Below are 21,742 nucleotides of genomic sequence, written 5' to 3' on the forward strand. Positions count from 1 at the left end.
GGAGAGAAGATATTATTATTATGGGCTACTCAAGAAGTCCTTAGACTCATCAAGGGAGGCTCTAAACATCATTTATGCAAATGCATAAATGATGTTTAGAGCATAACTTTACATATTTTGACATTAAACTGACCCCAATTTAAATTGTCCTGCAAACTCTCCATATCGCCTTGATTAACTATCTACTAATTTTGCATCATCAGCAAACAACTGAATATTTCCTTCATGTTATTTCCTATATCATTTATGTACAAATTAAACAGCATAGGTCCCAGCACTGAACCTTGCAGTACACCACTAGTCAACTGTTTTTGCCTCGATTCTGCCCTTCCATATACCACTATCTGATATCTATCCAGCAGCCATCCACTTAGTCAGTGTCATATCCATCCCCTTTTGTTCTAATTTGTGAGTTTTATATCACAAGACAACATTTCAGCTATTTAGACACAATTTTTAGTTAGATAGCAAACTAAATAAGAAAATAGACAACAGAATTAGAAAAGCTAGTATTGAAAGAATTAACTAAATAAATTTAGATGGAATAAGAGAAATTAGTCAAAACACTAAAATAGCTATATACAAGACAGTGGTCAAACCATTTTGAACTTCTGGAAAACTTGATCAGAGACTGGAGATCACAGATATGAGAATTCTGAAAAAGATTAAGTGAACTGATAGTATCAATGGCACAATTATATTTAAAATGATATTAGAAACAAACTAACACTGTTAGCATTCAGGAATGATGATCTCAGATGATGTGGTCCCTTGAACAGAAGGGGTATGACAAGATTAGAAAAGCATGCATTTCATGCAGGCAAAAAGACTCAGAGGATGGCCAAGATGTAGATGGACTGAATCTAGTTAGAAGTGCCTCAGAGGACAAAAATATTCGATCTGACAATATTGGAATCTTGGCAGATAAGAAGTTAACAATAATTTAAACTATAAGAAGATTAAGTGAACTGATTAGGTTCATGGGCATCATAGCATTCTGTACACCTCTTGAAGTACATACCAGAATTTGATGATGAAGTTTCTGATTGTCTCTGAGAACAAACAGTTCCAAACAGCTGCCAGGCCAGTGAAACCTAATTTACACATTAATAAAAGTGCAGAGATTAGGTTCTTGCTAAGAGTGTCTTTTAAATGATGCAAACTAAGGCAATATCTTAATGCCAAATTGAAGCTTTTCAGTTCTATAATACTCAATAGTTTTGTTTCCTACAAAGAATACGAAGGAAAGTAGTTGCACTGTATTTATTCACATTTTTTGGTGAATGGAGTAATTTCTTTATATATATATATATATATATATGAGAAGAAAATCTGGATTAAAACTTTAAAAATTAAAAAATAAAACAAACATAAAAACAAATTTATTTTTTTTATAAAATTTGTTTTATGATCTTATTAAAACTTAATACACAAATACAGAAACTATACATTTTTCATTGCAAAATGGAATTCTATAGAAGTACTGGTCCACAAAACTGGAGTCCACAATCAAGTTATCATGATTTTTGGAAATTGGAACTTACACACGTTTGCGATCTGTTAAAACTCTCACAATAGTACCTACCCCTCCAGCAAAGTATGCCTGAAAAGAAATAATAAATTAACACAACTAATATTGAATACATATTGCTCAAGAGATATCTAAATAATTTACAGTAACAAAACTTAGAAAAAGTACATTTTAAATCAGTATATGGATGGTAAAACTGAGTGACTGAAGTGAATAAGTGAGAAAAAACAAAATTGATACTGTGTAAAAGATGCCTTCTAGGGTAATTCAGTTATCAGATGTGTGAGAAACAAAGTACTGGGAGGTACAATAAGAAAAATAACTGAGTGAAAAGCACGATGTGTATTAGAATTCATTGTAATAGTGGGATCAAATGACAGGTGAAAGACTGAGCAAGTGACAAAAAGGATCAAAGCTGAGAAAGAAAATAATTACTTTCCATCTCACACTGTTGTGTGAGATGGAAAGTAATTATTGCACTGCCTAAGTATAAGAGTAGTGATGAAAAGAAATTAATAAATGGTGATAACTGCACTATGTAATGTATGCACTTGTATATGGAATCAAACGGAATGGTGGATTTAATGACAGGCATTTCAAATAAATATTTTTATGTGAATGAAAGTATTATTATACAGTACCTCTACTATAATAATACTATATAATACAGGAGTCTGGGGATTTGTTGAAGACCTCACATTAACTTTTATACACACAAAATCCATCATACCTCTCCTTCAACACATTCATTGTCAGTGCACTCAATAATTCTAGCAATCCATTCTACTCTTTCACCACTCTCCATGCAAAAAACTGACTCCATGCATCCTAACTGACCACATTCTTAACTTCCACAGATGACCCCCTAGTTATGTTTCATATTGAAAAATTTCCTTTGTGTCAATTTTATAAAACCCTTTATATCTTAAGTTTCTATCGTGTTCCTTCTTTTCAGCCTATCAACTGAAGTTGTAACCTATGCACCTCATAGGGAACATTCCACACTGTCATTGGTCTCGGAATCCTCTCCACCACCACCTGATACCCAAGAAACCCAGGTGACCAAATCTGTGCACAGTAGTCAAGATGCAGCTGAATCAAAGCCTTATAAAGACAAGGATAATAACTTCCCTATCTTTACTTATTAGCATATTTTTCAATATCCAAGTAATCCTTTGAGATATTTTACCAACTTTTGTAATATGCCCTCTGATCTTCTATCCTCTGTCCGTCATTATTCCAGTCCCTAACCTCATCAATTTCCAGCAGCACAGCACCATCAATGTGTTACACAGTACTTGATCTTTTCAACCCGAAATACAGAACCTTACATTTTGCAACATTAACCTGACCATCATTATCCTTTTCCCACAATGCCAATTTATGTAAATCATCTTAAAGATCATACATCACCTTTATCAACTGTTGTCCTCCCATTTTGTATATTCATCAGCAAACAACTAAATATTCCACTCCTTAAATTGTTCCCTATATCATTGACAGTTAGCAGATGCTATTACATGTCAACCATTAATAGTACTGTTAATGGTTGACTAAATTACTGACTTTGGTATACCACATGTAGCTTGTTTCTTTGCATACGTGTATACTCCAGATAACCTTGATATGAAGGTCGAAATGTCAAGTGGTTATTTTGGTTTATATTAAACTGAATTTTTATATAACACGGTAGTTGTTTCCATAATTTTTAACCCGGTGCTGGTGCGGTGGGAAAATGTAACAAAAGTGGTAAGGTGGAGTCCCACAGATCCACCCAAATAATGTAGTGTATTATAGAAATCTATATATTTTTAATCAATATTAGTGGATTCTCTGTGGATTCTTCCTCAAAGTCTTGTTCTATATCAGATTCATAGTTACTGATTAATTCTGAATCAATTTCACTATCATCATCTCCACTAAATGGCTCCTCTTCTGTCAAAGCATCATCTATAAGTTGAGGTAACCTCTGTTCTTCCTTCTTATAACTCATCTGGTAAAAAAAAGATCATTCTCAAAATGCCCTCTAAATATTTACAAAAATGTATTTGCTTATAGTTGGTATATAAAAATATAGAAGACACAGCAGTAACGATAATATTTTAGTAGAATATATGTGAAAACAACTTACATTTCAGAAGTAAATATAGTCACACTTTTGGTAAGGTGGGGTCTGGTCAACCCTAACACACTTTACACCGCTGCACACTAAACATGCTTGAGTGCAACAGCCTGTAATCATCTATGCGTCGATTAGCAGGTTATGCGAGACTGAGGCATGACTCTGCCACAAAATCTTTAGGGTCTGTGACACCCCACCTTACTAACGGCGGGTTAGTAATGAATACTTCAGAATGCAGGAAAAAGCACATGAGATTAAAGCACAGTTCAAATGATCTTTGTATGTAAGAGTGAGGACTGCAAACAACTCCACAGAGGTATTATGTGATGAGGATAACATTTTATTATTTAGAAAAATATCTTCTGTTATTCATTTCTGTCTTATTAAGAGAGACTTCCAGGGAGTCAGGGACTCATTGAGGGAGGCCACATGCTACATCCATCAGTTATCATACTTATTCTTGAAATCATTCACACTTCTTGCACTCATAACATCCAATGGCAATCCATTCCAATCACGCACCATCCTTACCTTGATGGACCTGTGTTTCACTCAGAATTTCGCCACGAGTGCAGGTCACAAAGATGCCTCCGACGATCTTGAGCCTCTCTCTTCCATGTTATACCCATAGATTTCACTAGTGGATCTTCCCATCTTGCAGATGGTCTTCCTGCTTTTCTCTTTATTCTTGGTTGCCAGTTGAGTATTCTATATGTCCATCTGTTATCCCTGAGTCTTGCTACGTGACACCGCCCATCTCATCTTGCTTTCATATACTGCAGTTACCACATCTTTTATGCTTGATCTCTTTCTTAGTTCCATGTTCCTAACATGTTCCATTTTGCTGATGTTACAAATCCTGCGTTCTATTGCATGCTGAGTTATTCTGAAAGTTTCTTCTTCTTTTCTTGTCATGTTCCATGTTTCTGATCCACATGTGAGTGATGGAAGAATGTCACTATTAAATAGTTTTGCCTTTGCAGAGATGTCAAGATCAATAAGTATTTTTTGGATCAATAAGTATTTCTTTTAGTCTGTTGAATGACAGCCATGCAGCTTTCTTTCTTTTTGCTAGTTCTTCAGATAAATCATTATTCATTTTTATTGTTTGTCCTAGGTAATTGTAGGAGTCAACTTGTTCTATAGGGATGTTAACAATACATAGGTGACTGTCGCTTGTGTAGATGTTTTTGATCCAATTTGTTTTCTCTAGATTCATTTCCAAGCCTATTTTACTGCTGTTTGTGTATATGTTTTCACCCATTTCTTCTAGGTCTTTTGGGTTGTGGGATATCAGTATTAGATCATCAGCAAACATAAGGATTTGTAGTTTTTCACCATCTATGCTTATTCCTCTGTTTAGGTCTATTTTTTTCAGAATGTATTCTAAAGTGCTGGTAAAAAAGATTTGGGGAGATCACATTGCCTTGACAGACCCCTCTCTTTATATCTATATTTATAGGTTGATCAAATAGAGTTATTTGTGTGGTCTGATTTTTGTTAATTTCTTTTATCATATGGATGTAAGTAGGGTCCACATTTATTTCCAGTAAGGCACTGATGACTGCATTGTGTTCTATGGTATCAAATGCTTTTTTAAATTCAATAAAGAGGAAGCATAGAGGGATTCGTTATTCTCTGCATTTTTCTGTTAGTTGTGAAATGACCTGGATATGATCTGTTGTGGAGAAGCCTCTTCTGAATCCTGCCTGCTCTCTACTGGAGTTGTCTTCGAGTGTGTTTTGGATTCTGTTCAATATTACTCTGTTCATGATTTTATATATGTCAGAGAGTAGACAGATTGGCTGATAGTTATTTAAGTCTTCCTTGTTCCCATATTTTAATAGAAGTATGGTTTTTTAAGTCTTCCATTTCCTCTAGAATCTTTTTTTCTTTGAAGTACCACGTGAGTCTGGCAGCCAATGCTTTGAAAATAATTGGTCCACCTTGTTGGATTTCTTCAACCTTAACATGATCAGGTCCTGTGGCTTTACCTTTACTCATTTTCTTAAGGGCATGTTCTATTTCTTCTGGAAGTACATCTGGTATATTGCTTGGTTTTGGAATGATAGGTTCTGAAACTTGGCACTTATTTGCATAGAGATCATTATAAAAATTCTGCCCAATTTCTTCTATTCTTTTTCTATTAGTATGTTTTTCTCCATTTTGATCCTGTATAGCAGATGGAATTGAGTGTTTAAAATTTAAGTCTTTCTCTATTTTTTTTTTCAGACTGGTTTTTGCCTACACTGCTTCTCTTAGTTTTTGTATCCTGAAAGCTTTGTAGTCTTCTGGAATTCTTTTCCTTAGTAACTTACAGATAACTTTGTATTCTAGAAAATTTTCTTCAGATTTCTTCAGTTCTTTTCTCTTTTTCAGTAGTTCTATAGCTTGAGGTGAGAGTCATTCTCTTTTCTTTTGTTTCACATGAATTTCTGATTTTTTCTTGCACTCAATGAATTTATTAATAAAGTCAATATAGTCATCATTTATGTAACAATTCTTAATAGTCCATCTCTTCTATGTACTTCCTGAACTTATGATAGTCTATTTGTTTGGGTTGTCTTTTGTGGTTTGATGTTGCCCTGATATTTATTCTTTCTTGTGGTCTATTCTTATAATGGCTCTGAGGAGTCTGTGGTCAGATCTATTTTGAAGTATGTTTCGCCTATTGTACCAATATTTTGTACCAGTCTTTTACTGTCTGTTAAAATGTAGTCAATTTCATTTTTCGTCTCCATTCAGTAATTGCCAAGTCCATCTTCTTCCTGGGTGTTTGTTGAAAAAAGTGTAATATAATATAATATTATATTATATTATCCTCTTTATGATTTTAAAAAAGCATTTGATACCACAGAACACAATGCAGTCATCAAAATAAAGTCATCATAATAAAAACATTTTATTATTTAGAAAAATATCTTGTTATTCATTTCTGTCTTATTATTAAGAGAGACCTCCAGGGAGTCAGGGATTCATCGAGGGAGGCCACATACTACATCCATCAGCTATCATACTTATTCTTGCATTCATTCACACTGCTTGCACTCACAACATCCAATGGCAATCCATTCCAATCACGAACCATCCTATGAGGAAAAAATCTACCCTTACACCCTTCTTAGCAGCATTCATTCTCAGCTTCCAAAGATGTCTCTTGTCCTTTCCCCACCCTCCGTACAATGAAAAATTCCATAAATTGAAATCCTGGATGAGCCTTGCAGAAGTTTGTAAGTCTCAATCATACCATCCTTCTTTCTTTCGTTTGCTAGCGTCTGCAGTCTACAAATTCTCGATCTGTCTTCATAATCAGTATTCCACAATCCTGATATCATTTTTAACACTCTCCTTTGCACCCTCTCCAATATATCAGAAGACCACACCTGTGCACAATAGTCCAAGTGAGGTCTTACTAAGGCTGTGTAACAAAGCAAAAGGACGTCCTTATCTTTACATGTGAATGTTTGTTTCAGCATTGCAATTATCTTTTGAGTTGTATTTGCAATCTTTGCTACATGCCCCCTGAATTTCAACTTCCTATCTACTAACACTCCAAGATCTCTAGCCTCATCAGTTTCTTCTAGTATAATCCCACCAATATAATACAACATTGGATATCTAATCACAACAAAGTAAATGGCTTTACATTCGCTAACATTGAGCTGCCATCCATTTTCCCATGCCCACAATTCCAGACTATTCAAATCATTCTGCAAGTACTGCATATCGGCAGCATTCCTGATTACCTTTCCTATATTTGCATCATCAGCAAATAGCTGTGTGTCACTTGTCAAATCCTTCACAATATCATTAATATACAGATTGAATAACAGTGGATCAAGCACTGATCCATGTGGTACACCACTGGTCTGATATCCGTCAGTCAGTCATCCTCTTCTCCATGCTAATATTTTATAATCCAAACCAATATTCTCCAATTTATGCAACAGTCTACCATGCAGTATTTTGTCAAAATCCTTAGCAAAATCCAAAACTATCATGGTGTATCCATTCCCCTTGTCTAGTTCAATGGTAACATTATTGTAAAATGTGAGCAACTTGCTAAAACATAACCTTACCCTAGTAAACCCATGTTGCTCATTGCAAAGTAGAGATTCACTGTCAACTCATTTCTGAATGCGAACCCTAACCAATTTTTCCAAAATCTTCACCAACCACTCCTGAGATATTAATTGGTCGATAGTTGGATACATCAATCTTTGCACCACTCTTGTGCAGTGGAATTACCATACATTCTTCTCTATTCTGAGACTCATATTAAACAGCCTGGTCAAAGGAATAGCGAGTTCAGTTGAACACAGATGGTTAAGAAAATAACTATTTATTAACTTAAAAGCTAATATTTTGCTGGTATTATATCCAGCATCTTCAGAGCACACAACACAAAGTTTGTTGCCCGCTAGAGAGCCAGACGGATGGTTGTGTTTTCAGAGTGCTCCCGAAAGCTAAGTACAATTTTGAGTAAAAATTAGAATATAGGTTAAAATCATAATGTAATATTGCCTAATTTTGGTAGCTTGTTGTGTCTGTGGGATTTTGGTGTGAATTCCATTATTTAATTTAGTATATAACGTTACGTTTCATAGATTTGAATATGGCGGCAATGCAACATAAGATAATGGCGTCCAAAAATACAACGCCATTGTTCAAAAACTATAATGTGAGAGAGTTTGTCCAATGTGATGTGTGTGAGATGTATGCATTCCCGAATTAGGCTGGAATTTGGATTGAAAGTGATAGTGGTGGGAGAATGTGCAGAAAGTGTAAGCAAAGTGAGGAGTTGAAGTATGTGTCAGGTTGTGAGATAGTTATGGTTGAAGAAGACCAGAATTGCCAGAATGTGAGTGAAAATAGTGGCTTGATAGGAAATTGCGATGTACAAGATGGCAATGAGAGCGGTGATCTAAGAAAGAGTGAAAGCAACCATACAGAGAGAGAAAACGGTTTAAATGATAAAAATAATGAGGAATTATTTGTAGGAAGTGAGATTACTAGGTTGCACGCAGTGATACAAAATGCGCAGCGGCAATTAGAGCACTTGCAAAACTCTTTCCAGAGTGATTCGGCTAACGTAAATAAACAGCGTAAGAATGGGAGAGTTTCTGAAATGAAGGAAAGAGTGTTGTATGGTGACTCATTATTAAGAGGGGTGATAGATGACAGTGTAACTAAATCGTACTTACCGGGTGCGAAATTTAAGGATGTAAGTGAGAGTATTAGAGTGCAAAAACAGAGGGTGAAAGAATTAATAATTGTGGCGGGTACGAATGAATTGAAAGGTGATAATTTTTTTATGAGAGAGGACTTGAAAGTATTGTTAAAGGTAGCGAAAGAAAAGAGTGACAGAGTTAGAATGGTTAGTCTGTTGCCGCGGTATGACAGAGAGGAGTTTAGAAGGAGGGCCATAATCGCAAATGACATTATGCGCAGGTTATACAGACGGTGTGGTTTGGAATTCGTGGACGTGTGGGATGAGTTTGAAGGGCGAAAGGACTTATACAAGATGGATGGCCTGCAGATGAATGGACTTGGTGTGCGGAGCCTGGAAAGAGTGTTGCTGAATGAAGTGCAAATGGATGTGCAAAACCAGGGAAACTAAAACTACCAAGGAGGGGGGAGGATGGATACGCAGACATCAGTGAGACAGATGAGTGTAAGAATGTATATAATGTACACGAGCCAGCACTAAGGAAAAAATGGGAATGGATCATTTAGAATAACGCATCAATATAGGGGTGGGTTCTTTACTTTTAGAGTGGTAAATGAGTGGAATAAGCTGCCAGAGTCTGTTGTGGGTGCTATGACGGTGAACGAGTTCAAGGCAAGGTATGATAAATACTGTGAGAATGTAATCGCATAGTTGTGTGGACATGATGTTTAGGGCCTCCCTCGATGAGTCTAAGGACTCCTGGAGTCGCCCGAAAACAATAATAATAATAACTGTTACAAATGCAAGACAACCACAATCCGATGTAACAGTGGGGCTAGTATAAGTGATTGCAGCGTGCAACACAAGACTAAAGTCTTGTGTTGTGGACATCCGCCTCAGTGAACACAAAAAATATATCCGACACTTTCGCTATGGTAAGTCGGGTCTGGCAGACCATGCTTTGGATACCCCTGCACAGAGGATCAATTGGAAAGATTGCTCTTTCCAATTGATCCTGTAACTTGTAGAAGCTTCTGTAATGCACAGAAGCTTCTACAAGTCAGAGAGCTTGTTCCTGGAATCAACAGAAGCCTTAAAACATACTCCAAACCTTAACAAGTATGGCTGTATAAATCTACCAAAGATTTGGGAGACAGTCATCCTAAGACCAAATTATTATTTATTACTTTTATTTTTTAATTTATATTTTTTCAAACTTTCTAAGACTATCATTTGGACTACTATTTCAAAACTTGAAATTTATTTTATTTTATTTTTTATTTATTTATTTTATTTTTATTTTTATTTTTTTAAAACCTAGATGGTGCCATATTAGGACTTTAGTCTTGTGTTGCACGCTGCAATCACTTATACTAGCCCCACTGTTACACCGGATTGTGGTTGTCTTGCATTTGTAACAAACTTTGTGTTGTGTGCCCTGAAGATGCTGGATATAATACCAATGAAATATTAGCTTTTAAGTTAATAAATAGTTATTTTCTTAACCATCTGTGTTCTTATCATACCGTGAAACCTATTACAACATGTCTGACGAACACATAAGCCTATCCACCAGAAAAGTTTATAAATTAAAGAAATAAATGCTTATATGAGCATTATTATTCTTATGAAACCATGGAGTCAGATTCATCAAGAGAGGTTATCAGCCAACAACATATCATATTGAACCTTATACTCAATCGTTTTTCTAGTATTCTAGCAAATATTTCACTCATAAACCACTCTCTGTAACTACTTATAACTACCCTCTTCACCAAATATTTACATCTTAATTGTTTTTAACATATCCCTTGCTGCCTCTATTGTAAAACCCTACAATTTACATTTCCTTAATCTCTTCCCATAACACTGCACAATCTTGATACTACCTAGGTCACTCAACTCTAGACTCCTCTCCAGAGATTCCTCATTACAACAAAAACTAGGTGACTAGACTTCACAGTATTTTCAACCACCTTTGTAAACATAACTATGTGTTCCTTAACATAGCAACAATGGGCTGTGTAGATGGAAGTTTTTTCACTTGGCTATGCTACCAATTATATATTTGGTTTAATTCTTTATCCAAGTGTAAGCAAACAAAGTTTGTGCCTGAAGTATTTCCAGGACTGGGGCAACTCGTGGCAAAGGTGGTATAACTTCTTATCACTAGCCTTGGTATTCCATAATGCAAAGCACATCTCCTTGCAGACATGTATAATGCTATGCATTAAGGGAAGGGTCACTACCCAGGTGGTGATACTAAGGTGGAAGTAATGGCGAAGTCATATTTCCATATACCAGTTGCCAAAAGGTGTTGCGCCTTATCATTAAAATTTTCTGGCTTAGAGATAAGTTGATGGAAGTTTTCACTTGGCTATGGCTACCAATTATATATTTGGTTTAATCCTTTATCCAAGTGTAAAAGTTTGCTCCTGAAGTATTTCCAGGACTGGGACAACCAAATATATAATGGGCTGTGTAGTTTCTGCAACACTTACATGGTTCATGAACTTCAGGTCTCAACTGATCACATAATCTCCCAATTCCAAATCTCATTTTACTTATCAACATGCAATCTCACCCATTCATCCAGGCTCAAAGTCTATTTAAAATTTTCTGCCTTCACATCAGTAGTACTACTTATAAATCTTATCTTCTGTCAATCCAAAAATATTAACTAATAGTTAAACAGTAAGGGCCAAAGAACATCACTGCAGTACATCACTAGTTGCCTACTTTTCAATGAGATTGCCTCCCAAACACAATTTGTTGATATCATTCTCTCCATCTAACTATTCTATCATCCATCCACAGTTCCTACAGATGGTACACCAGCCATAGTACACAGTAATTTATCATATGCTTTTATAAACTCAAAAAAATTCATTAATTATAATGCCAACAAAACTGCTCAAAAAAAATCTTGCTGACCACAATAAAGAATGCTGCGACTATTTGCCCAATCATGTACTGTAACTCTATTCAGTCTCTCCAATATCTTAAATACATTGAGAGTATATATATATACTATAATCAGAAACATCTGTCATAACATCACCTTCATGCAGTAGTGCTATTTATTCTGTTTCTATTCCTTGAAGATATTGCAAGATTCTCATTAATCAACCAAGTTAAAAGGAGGATTACTTTTTTTTTCTTGCACATTTCCTAAAACATATTCTGATATGTCATCCATTCTTATTGATACCTAGCTCAACCAACACTTCATATACTCCTAGTTCTTTCACTTCTACTCCCTATAGCTTCTAAGAGATGCATAGCAATATTCATAAGAGTATGACATTTATATATGCTGAAGAAGCTCATTACAAAATTCCACTATATCCTGTGCCATCATTTTCCTACTGTTACCATCAGCCAATTTCATCCTTCTGTAATTATTTTTCCTCTTGCATACCAAAATACCAAGTTTTCTTTTATTTTTGCTGATGTCCAATGTTAAGCATAGATTAAGCATGCATTGCATTTGATTTGTCTAACAAGTTTGCCTAGCACATTTGAATGAAGCCAACAAATAAATGCCTTTACTATAGCCAAATACATATGAGTATATCAGCTTTAAACAGTTTGCATTCATATAAGATATATAAGTGTGCTCCATACGTCTGTCCCCATGTCCTCTCCCACATAACGAAAAATTTCATCAGTTGATAACCTATCAAACCCTTTCAGAAATTTACAGACCTCTATCATATCACACTGCCTTTCTAATGTTTACAAGAGTCTGACAGTTCACATAATCAACATTCAATAATCCTGTTTATCTTTGTTACTCTTCTTTGAAACCTTAAAATATCTTGTTTATCCCCTCTGAACCCAGGAGACCAAATCTGCACATAAGTCCGGGTACATTTGTATCAAGGACTTCCTTATCCTTATATGTCAATGAACAACAATTAGTTGTAGACTGAACAACAATGGTCCACGAACTTATCCCTAGGAAACACCAGTGGCCACCTTAAACCTGGGAGCTTCCAGCCAACCATATATCACTTTCAGATACCTATCAGTCAGCCACCCACTTATCTAAGTTAATCTTTTATATTCCAATCCCATAATCTCCTGTTTATGCAATAGCTTTTCATGGGTATCTTATCAAATGCCTCAGCAAAATCGAACAGTATTATAATGTACTCATTCCCTTTATCTAATTAGTACTAACATTGTAAAATATGACAAACTGCTAAAACACAACCTCCGTTTAGTAAACCCATGCTGCACCTAAATATAGCTTGTCAGTCAACCCATTTCTGTAAATTTGCTATAGACTTTGCAGCATCTATGTGTGGGAGTGATATACAGGGTGATCAAAATTAAAGTATCCCTGCTTAAGGTCTTCTGGAGTCCCATCCAGTGATCCAAATGCTGTGAAACTTTGCAGAAATACATTGTTCGTCATGCAGAAGCAATATCTGAGAAAAAAAAAAAAGTATGCCAAAATTCACCACCAAGGGTGGTAAACACTAAATGAATATCACACAATTTGACAGGTGCCAGAGAGCTTAATAAGATGGACACGAGATTTTTCCCTTCATTCTGGTTGTTAATACTGTCCACAGTGATGACACTAACCTTGCCCAAACATGCTTTGCTCATGAAACAGTACTTACTACCTAAACAACTGCAGAGCTGGTGCTGCAGCAAATGTCACCAAGGTCCACTATCTCTAAGTGCTCTGAAATCAATGATGTGTCATTTTGAAGAAATGGCATCATTGGGAGTTAGACTTGGCAAAGATCGCAAACCAATCAGTTTACAATAAATGAATGAACTTGCTACAGTCATTGTGGAGAAGGTCATGAATATTAGCATTGGTTCCTGCAGTGCATGTGATGTATCAAGACAGGGATGTGCCTTACACAACCGTCTGGAAAATTCTATGGAAGATTCTGCATTTCTATCCATTCAAGATAACCCTGACACAGGAGTTGCACCCGCAAGTGTCATGTGACTTTGCAAGTCACATGACATTCGATTTAACATTCCTTGCTCAAGTGGAGTTGGATGCTGCATGGCCATGGATGATTTTATGGGAGATAAAGCTCATTTTCACCTGAACAGAGCTGTGAATACCCACAATTGCTGGGTATGATGTATGCAAAACCCACATGCAATTCAAGAAATTCCTTTGCATTCACCCAAAGTTACTGTCTGGGGTTGGTTTACAGCTTTGTTTATCACTGGACCATTCTTCTTCAAGGACATTTCACAGTCGGGTCCTGTGACCTGCTCGGTTACTGTCAAGCAGTATAGTGATATGATAAACAAATTTGTTGTGCTGCAGCTACAGCAGTGCCTGTGCATGGATTCAGTTCTTTTCATGCAGGATGGGGGGGGGGGGCCCTCTATGGATCAGTCAATCTGTACAATACAGGAGGCTCTTTGAGAACATTTTACAGAACCCAGAGTGATCAGCCATGCATTTCTCACTGCATGGCTGTCTCGTTCACCTGAACTGACTCCCTGTGACTTCTGCTCTGGGGATTTCTCAAAGACCAAGTTTATTTGAATCATCCTGATACCTTAAAAGCACTGAAAGACAGTATAACATAGCATGTGCACAACATCAGTTCCAACCAGCTGTGTTCTGCCATTGAATACACTATGCAAAGGAGGGTGCAGTTTGTGGCATGCTGGGAAGGGCAGAACATTGAACACTTACAGTGTTGGTAAAACAACACACCATGAATGGTGTGTTTTTTTACCAACACTGCTGTCACTTTATTATAAATTTTTTAGTGGTTCTCTGTTAAACTTATGAAACTTATGAAACTAAATTATATAATACAAATTTTTGGCATTACCAGATATGAAGAAAATCAAATACTTCCTAAATGAATCCAATTATAAGAATGATTGATCCTTGTAAATGGTGCTGCAAAGCAATATGGTGACTTATGGTGTCACCATATTGCTTTGCATATGGTGACACCATAAGGTGACATTGCATAGGGTGAAGTCACAATGACTTACTTACTGAGCATCATTGTGTACACATATCAAAAGCAAATGTTGCATATTAGTGATATAAATTATTGGCATCTTGAAGCAGAAGGTTGGCCCAAAAATTCAAAAGTCAATTTTTATGCAATTAGTGTAATCTGATTTCATGCCTTCTTTCCAAGGTATTAGGCCTACTGTCCTGTTCCGGTCTCACACCATCTTTTTAGGGCTCTTACTTCTTTTTTCCTTTTGGTTTATAATTTAGTATTATTTTTGATCTATCAGGTGACATTCTATATATGAGTTGGATTCATTTATTTCTGTAATTTTCTATAGTTTATAAAATTGGTGAAGTTCTCTTAAAATATCTGCATTTCTTTTTTTTATCTAATCTAGTATGGCCTGCTATTCTTAAAATTTCATTTCTGCTGATATTATTCTTTGGTAATCTATTTTCTTCATTGTCCATGTCTCGCTTCCATATATTAGAGGTTTTAGCAAAACCTGTAATATTATTATATGGAAACATTGAATATTCTTAGTCTAGTATTTCTTTGTACCAAATTTGGCTTGAAAATATTATTAATCTTGCCTATAGTTTTGGCGAATTTACTAATTTTATGTTTTGAATCAGTTTCTTCAATGTAACTTATATTGCAACCAGGATAATTAAAATTATACTTCTTTAATTGGTTTGCTGTTTAGAACTATTTTGCTTTTTATTGGTTCTGTTCCTTTAAATGCCATAACTTTTGTTTTTTCGGTAGATATTTTCATGCCGTATTTGGTAACAATCCTGCCAAGATTGTACAGAACTAACTGTAATTCGTCTTCTGTATTAGCAATTAAAATTTGGTCATCTGCATATAATAATGTATTTAAACAGTTATTTGTTTCAAAATCGAATTCCTGTTTTATTGATATACTGACATTCTTTTAGTATTTCATTTATATATATATATATATATGTAGAAGGTATTTTACCTTGGGTATAATAAATGTTAAAAATACCAAGCAATTTTAAACCTGGTTTACTCCATTTCCCAAGTATGCAAACAGACAAACAAGTCGAGTTTGCACCTGCAAGTGATGCAAGTCTAGCTGATCCAACAGGAAATGCAAGACCAAGGCAACTCGTAGTAAAGGTGTCATAAGCTCTGATCACTAATCTTAATATTTACCCTTAATGCCAAAACACATCTCCAAGAAGGGGATGCATGATGTTTTGTATTAAAGGCAAGAGGCCACTACCCAGACCGGTTTCGACCTTTATTGAGGTCTCATCAGTGGGAGCTAGGCTAGAAATACCAAGATTTAGTAATACACTGCTTATAAGTATTTTACCAGAACAAGTTGCCATAAGGTTTAACCTTATTAAATAAAAATCTCTGGAGGAGATATAAATGTAGAAGGTATTTTACCTTGGGTATAATAAATGTTAAAAATACCAAGCAATTTTAAACCTGGTTTACTCCATTTCCCAAGTAAGCAAACAGACAAACAAGTCAAGTTTGCACCTGCAAGTGATGCAAGCCTAGCTGATCCTACAGGTAGTGCAAGACCAAGGCAACTCGTGGTAAAGGTGACATAATTTGCTTACTTGGGAAATGGAGTAAACCAGGTTTAAAATTGCTTGGTATTTTTAACATTTATTATACCCAAGGTAAAATACCTTCTACATTTATATCTCTTCAGAGATTTTTATTTAATAAGGTTAAAACACCTTATGGCAACTTGTTCTGGTAAAATACTTATAAGCTCTGTATTACTAAATCTTGGTATTTCTAGCCTAGCTCCAACTCATGAGACCTCAATATCCAGATTTAGCAGCCCCGAGAGAAAGCTCCATGTTCACAGCTCTGCAGTGAAAAGTAAAATTTCACAGCTCTGCAGAAAAATTTCACAGTGAAAAGTATCCCAGCCTTGGATTCCAGTTACCAGACCCCAAGAGAGAGCTCCTCTTACAGTCCTACTGCCTTGGTAAGAACCTTTGTCTTTTTTTTTTTTCTTCTTTTGTTCTTTGTGTTCCCCCTGTACCTAAGTTTAACAGGTTTATCTTATCTGCAAACAGGGAAAGCTTGGCCTTTTCTACAGGTCTGTATTTTTGTGGACCTGGATCGTACAAGGGTCTACTTTTCGCTTTTTTTTTTTTTTTTTGAAGTATGTCTTTGGCTCTACCGAGAGTAAGAACCCTTGGGTTCGAAATCGACGCAAGTGTACACAAAAGGACGTTTGCAAAAGTGCTAATTGACTGCGTAGGGAGGAAAGATAATATTTCTGGCTTTACCCCCTATAGAGGTGGCAGATATCAAGTAGTTTATAAAAATACAACAAGGGAGAAACTACTCAAAGGGGTTGAGCGTCAAGGGAAACTTTGCCGTCCTTTTGTCGTTGGTAGCATCTCTAAAAAGATGGGAATAAAGCGATTCCCTCTGGAATACCTAGAAGGAGGCAACAACATAATTAATAAAGTCTTTTCGAACTGCAGAACCGTACAAGATGTCCAAGTAGGCAAAGACGCTGACTACCCTGAATGGATGTCAGGGGAAGTCACGTTCTCGTTAACAATGAAACCGAAGTTCCGAATTTTGTAATGATCGGGTCGGCCAGGGTAATGGTGAGTTACACGGGAGTAAAGAGGCAATGTTTTAAATGTGGAGCCCTGACTCATCTCGGGGCCCAGTGTCCGAGGTTAAAGTGTAAGAACTGCCTAACAGCGGGTCACACACTAGCAGAGTGCCAATCGGCATGCCTAAAATGCGGCACTAATAGCCATAAAATAGATACCTGTCCGGACAGAAATCTGGCCGAAAAATTGGGAGGCACTATTACGCCCAACACAGAAACAACAGCCAAAAATATCATTGGCACAGAACCGAATGATTTCCTCACCCTGAAGGTCGCGCATGAGGGAACAACAAAGAATCATGCCGCCACTTCCGAAACACTGCTAAGTACACCAGTGGAGAAGCCTGCAACCAGGAGAGATGAAGGGCAGGAGGAACTCGTTACCGATTCAACTGCCACTACAGACGTAGCAACCGAAAATAACTAGCAGCACCAACAAAACGGAACTATCACTGCAGTCACAATAGACGAGGACACGGAGGCAGTAGATATGGAAATCAACAATGCAGAAACCACACAAAAGAGGCCAGCCAGCCCTGAAGAAGTAAATATTAAAAAATCGAAACAAGGAAGTCCAGCACAAGTTGGAAATATAAAGGCAACTTCAGAACCCACAAAGTTCCCTCACACGAAAACCAATGCACCAATACTGCATCTCTTAAAGGACTTCCCCAAGCATGTGAACCTATTAAGAACAGCAATAGAAACATTCGTAGACATTGAACTCATACTCACAGGAAAAAACAGGCCTAAAGTTGTCAGCGCAGAATGGAACGATATGTTTATCGAGGACATAAATGAAATCACTCCTGAACAGATTAACGATTTTATTGATGCAGGGGACGACGTGGGACTAGCATTGTACAGAGGCATTTACATGCTAAACTATGTCCGCGGAGATAAATTAGCCGATCACATAATTAGAACCCACAAAAATAGACAGCAGGAGGATTTAAACCTCGCCTAACATGCTGGCAAGTCAGTCCATTCCTAGTATAGATCTGCCAGACGGGGGAAAAAAAATCTTGTTTTTCCCTCTTTTTGTCCTCTTTCAGATTAGAATTTTTGTTGTAAAAAAGGTCTATGTCTATTTCACACAAGAGGGGGTATCCGGAGAACCTGGCTGTGAAGGCTTAAACCGAGGCTGTGCAGTTCCTTGTGGGCTGCATCACCAAGGCCAGGCTCTGCCCCCGCTCTTCTCAGTATTAAACTGGTCATTCCGGTTGAAATTTCAGAATTTACCTAGTTTCTTACAAAGTGTTATATAAAGGTTTTAAAGGTTTATATAAAGGTTATTTACCAGTTCCTCTTTTTCATGTGGTGCTTCTTTCATTTGTTTTTCCTCACTTTCCTCGGGCAGACACCTGAAGAAGTGACTAACCGGGGAAAGCTGAAAAGAACGGAAGGAGGGAGATAATATCAGAGATCTGCTTGGTGCTGACATTTAAGTCAGGCCAAGTAGATCGAGTGAGGCCTCTTTTAACTATCTACTACTATCTACTCTATCTTTCTCCTCCTTTCTCACTATCAAGCTGACTCTCAGCACAACTTTTTTAAATCTAAAGAGGCCAGAGATGAAAGGCATGAACCCCCATTCTACCTCAATAAAGGTCGAACCCGGTCTAGGTAGTGGCCTCTTGCCTTTAATACAAAACATCATGCATCTTCTTCTTGGAGATGTGTTTTGGCATTAAGGGTAAATATTAAGATTAGTGATCAGAGCTTATGCCACCTTTACCACGAGTTGCCTTGGTCTTGCACTACCTGTAGGATCAGCTAGACTTGCATCACTTGCAGGTGCAAACTTGACTTGTTTGTCTGTTTGCTTACTTGGGAAATGGAGTAAACCAGGTTTAAAATTGCTTGGTATTTTTAACATATATATATATATATATATATATATATATTGAAAAGAATTGAAGATGGGCCACATCACTGTCTTACTCCTATATTTATTTTTATTCCCTCTATAGGTGTCTTTTTTCACTGTTATAATGTTATTTTCATAAATATTGCCCACTGCTTTTATTAACTGTGGAGGTAATTCAATTTCAATTAATATTTCAAAGAGTTTATTCCTTATTACTAAATAAAAAGCTTTTTCCTAATCTATGAATCATATACGAGTATCTAGTTTAAATCTCTTTGTTTTTCAATTAATTGTTTTAAAATGAAGACTGGGTCAATGCATGATCGAACCTTTCTAAATCCATTTTGTTCTTCCACTAAATATTTTTCAATATAGTTGTTTATTTTCTTTTTCAAGAGTGCTTTGTATATGTTATATCCAGAATTCAGCAAACTTATTCCTCTGTAATTTGAACAATTTGATTTGTCGCCTTTTTTGTAAATAGGCAAAATAACTGATTTTTTTTCCAGTCATCTGGAGCTGTTCCTGATTGTAAAATTTTGTTCAGCGGGTTTAATAATCTCTGATGTAGTTCTAAGCTAGCATATTTAAATAATTAAAAATTTATTCCATCATTCCCAGGTGTGTTCTTATTTTTCATTTTCTTTAGTTTCTGTTAATCTAATGTTATTCTGATTGATCTCATCATCAAATTCCTGCCATGTACCCTCAAGGGGTGTACAGGATATGATAGTACTACATGAAAAATTTACATCATTACTAACTTCCTATCTACAACTTTCCTCCAGATCAGTCTGTTACTTGTCAAGACACACTTCCTATCTACAATTTTCCTCCAGATCAGTCTGTTACTTGTCAAGACACAAATATTATCAGATCTTATTTTTCTGTCGTCTAAGGCACTTTGTACCCTATTGAACCAGCTATATCTTGGTCTTCCTCTGGGTCGTTTTCCTCCCAACCTGGCAGAGAACACTTGTTTTGCCAATATTTCCTCACCCATTCTGCTTAAATGACCATACCCTGAGATTAGCTCTGCTAACGCATTCCTGGATGCTGACAATGTCACGTTGTTTCCTGATATCCTCATTTTTAATATGACATTGCCATTGATGCCATCTGTTCACACCTCTAATCTTTCTCAGGATTCTCATATCTGCGGTCTCTAGTCATTGGACAAGTGTTTTCTTCTGACCCAGCTCTCAGATCCATAAGTTAAAACTTGTTTGAACACTGTCTTGTATACTGCTAATTTAGTGTTCCGACTAATTTCTTTCTTATTCCATATGAATTTATTCAATTGACTTCCCATCATACCAGCTTTATTGATTCTGTTGTCTATTTCCATATTTAATTTACCATCTTCACTAAAAATTGTACCTAAGTAGGTGAAATGTTTTACATGTTCCACAGGTTCTCCGTTCACAATGCAGTTGACATTTTCAACGATTCTGCCTATTTTCATTGTCTTTGTCTTTTTATTGCTGACCTTCATTCCATATCTATTACAACAGTTATTCAATTTAGTCAAGGACTCCTGCAGACTCGTAGTGGATTTATTGATAAGTATAACATTGTCCGCATAAAGCAAAGAGCTGACATTAACATCTCCAATTTTGATATCATGTTTAATACCACTTTCCTTCATAATGTGATCCATATAGATAATGAATAAGAGAAGGGATAATGTACATCCTTGTCTCACAACAGATTTAACATTAAACCATCTTCCTGTACTTCCTTCAATTCTAACTGTTGACTTACAACTCAAATAAAGACTTGCTTTATTTGAGTTGTAATTCATATGGAGTCCATTGACACCATATAAATGTAGCATATTGAATAGCTTCTCTCTTGGCAATCATATTCCTTTTCCAGATCTACAAAACTCAAATAGAGATCTTTGTTATATTCCCATGATTTCTCCACTATTTGTCGTAAAGTGAAGATCTGATCTGACAGTCTCTATTTGGGCAGAATCCAGCTTGTTCTTCACCAAGCTTTTCTTCTACAATTCTTCTCAACTGTTTCTCAAGTATACTTGCATATATCTTACCAGGAACACTCAGTAGGGAACTACTTCTGTAATTCTCACATTCAGTTTTATTTCCCTTTTTATATATGGGTACTATGAGAGCTATACTCCAATCATCTGGAATTCGTCCCTCTCACCAGGCCTTCGGAACTATGCAGTGCAGCCATTGCAAGACTTTTATACCACCATACTTTAGCATTTCTGGTCGAATATCATCTACTCCTGCTGCCTTTCCACATTTTAAGCTTTTGATGGTGTTTTCTACTTCAAGTATGGATATTTTTTCCTGACTGTATGCCTGTTGAGTGTTTTTTACCACTGTGCTATCACTGCTTGTTTCATTTAGCAATTTCTCGAAGTAATTACTCCATACTTCAAGGATATCTTTTTCTCTCGTTTTCATGTCACCTTTATCATCT

The 21,742-nt window shown here is 36.3% G+C and overlaps 1 protein-coding gene across 1 annotated transcript in view; it reads right to left on the bottom strand.

The window, feature by feature from the left end:
• Positions 1–1,366: 1,366 nt before the first annotated feature.
• Positions 1,367–21,742, bottom strand: part of LOC150103673 (actin-related protein 2/3 complex subunit 5-like) — a 63,895-nt gene continuing 43,519 nt past the window's right edge. The window contains exon 4 of the mRNA XM_090397038.1: positions 1,367–1,603. Coding sequence (XP_090253164.1) covers positions 1,541–1,603 — 63 coding nt within the window. The 3' untranslated portion in view covers positions 1,367–1,540. The remainder of the gene's footprint in view (positions 1,604–21,742) is intronic.

The sequence above is a fragment of the Typopeltis vanoorti genome, chromosome 8 (genome assembly GCF_054136105.1).
Source record: "Typopeltis vanoorti isolate ZY-2024b chromosome 8, IOZ_Tvanoo_1.0, whole genome shotgun sequence".
Classification (NCBI taxonomy): domain Eukaryota; kingdom Metazoa; phylum Arthropoda; class Arachnida; order Uropygi; family Thelyphonidae; genus Typopeltis; species Typopeltis vanoorti.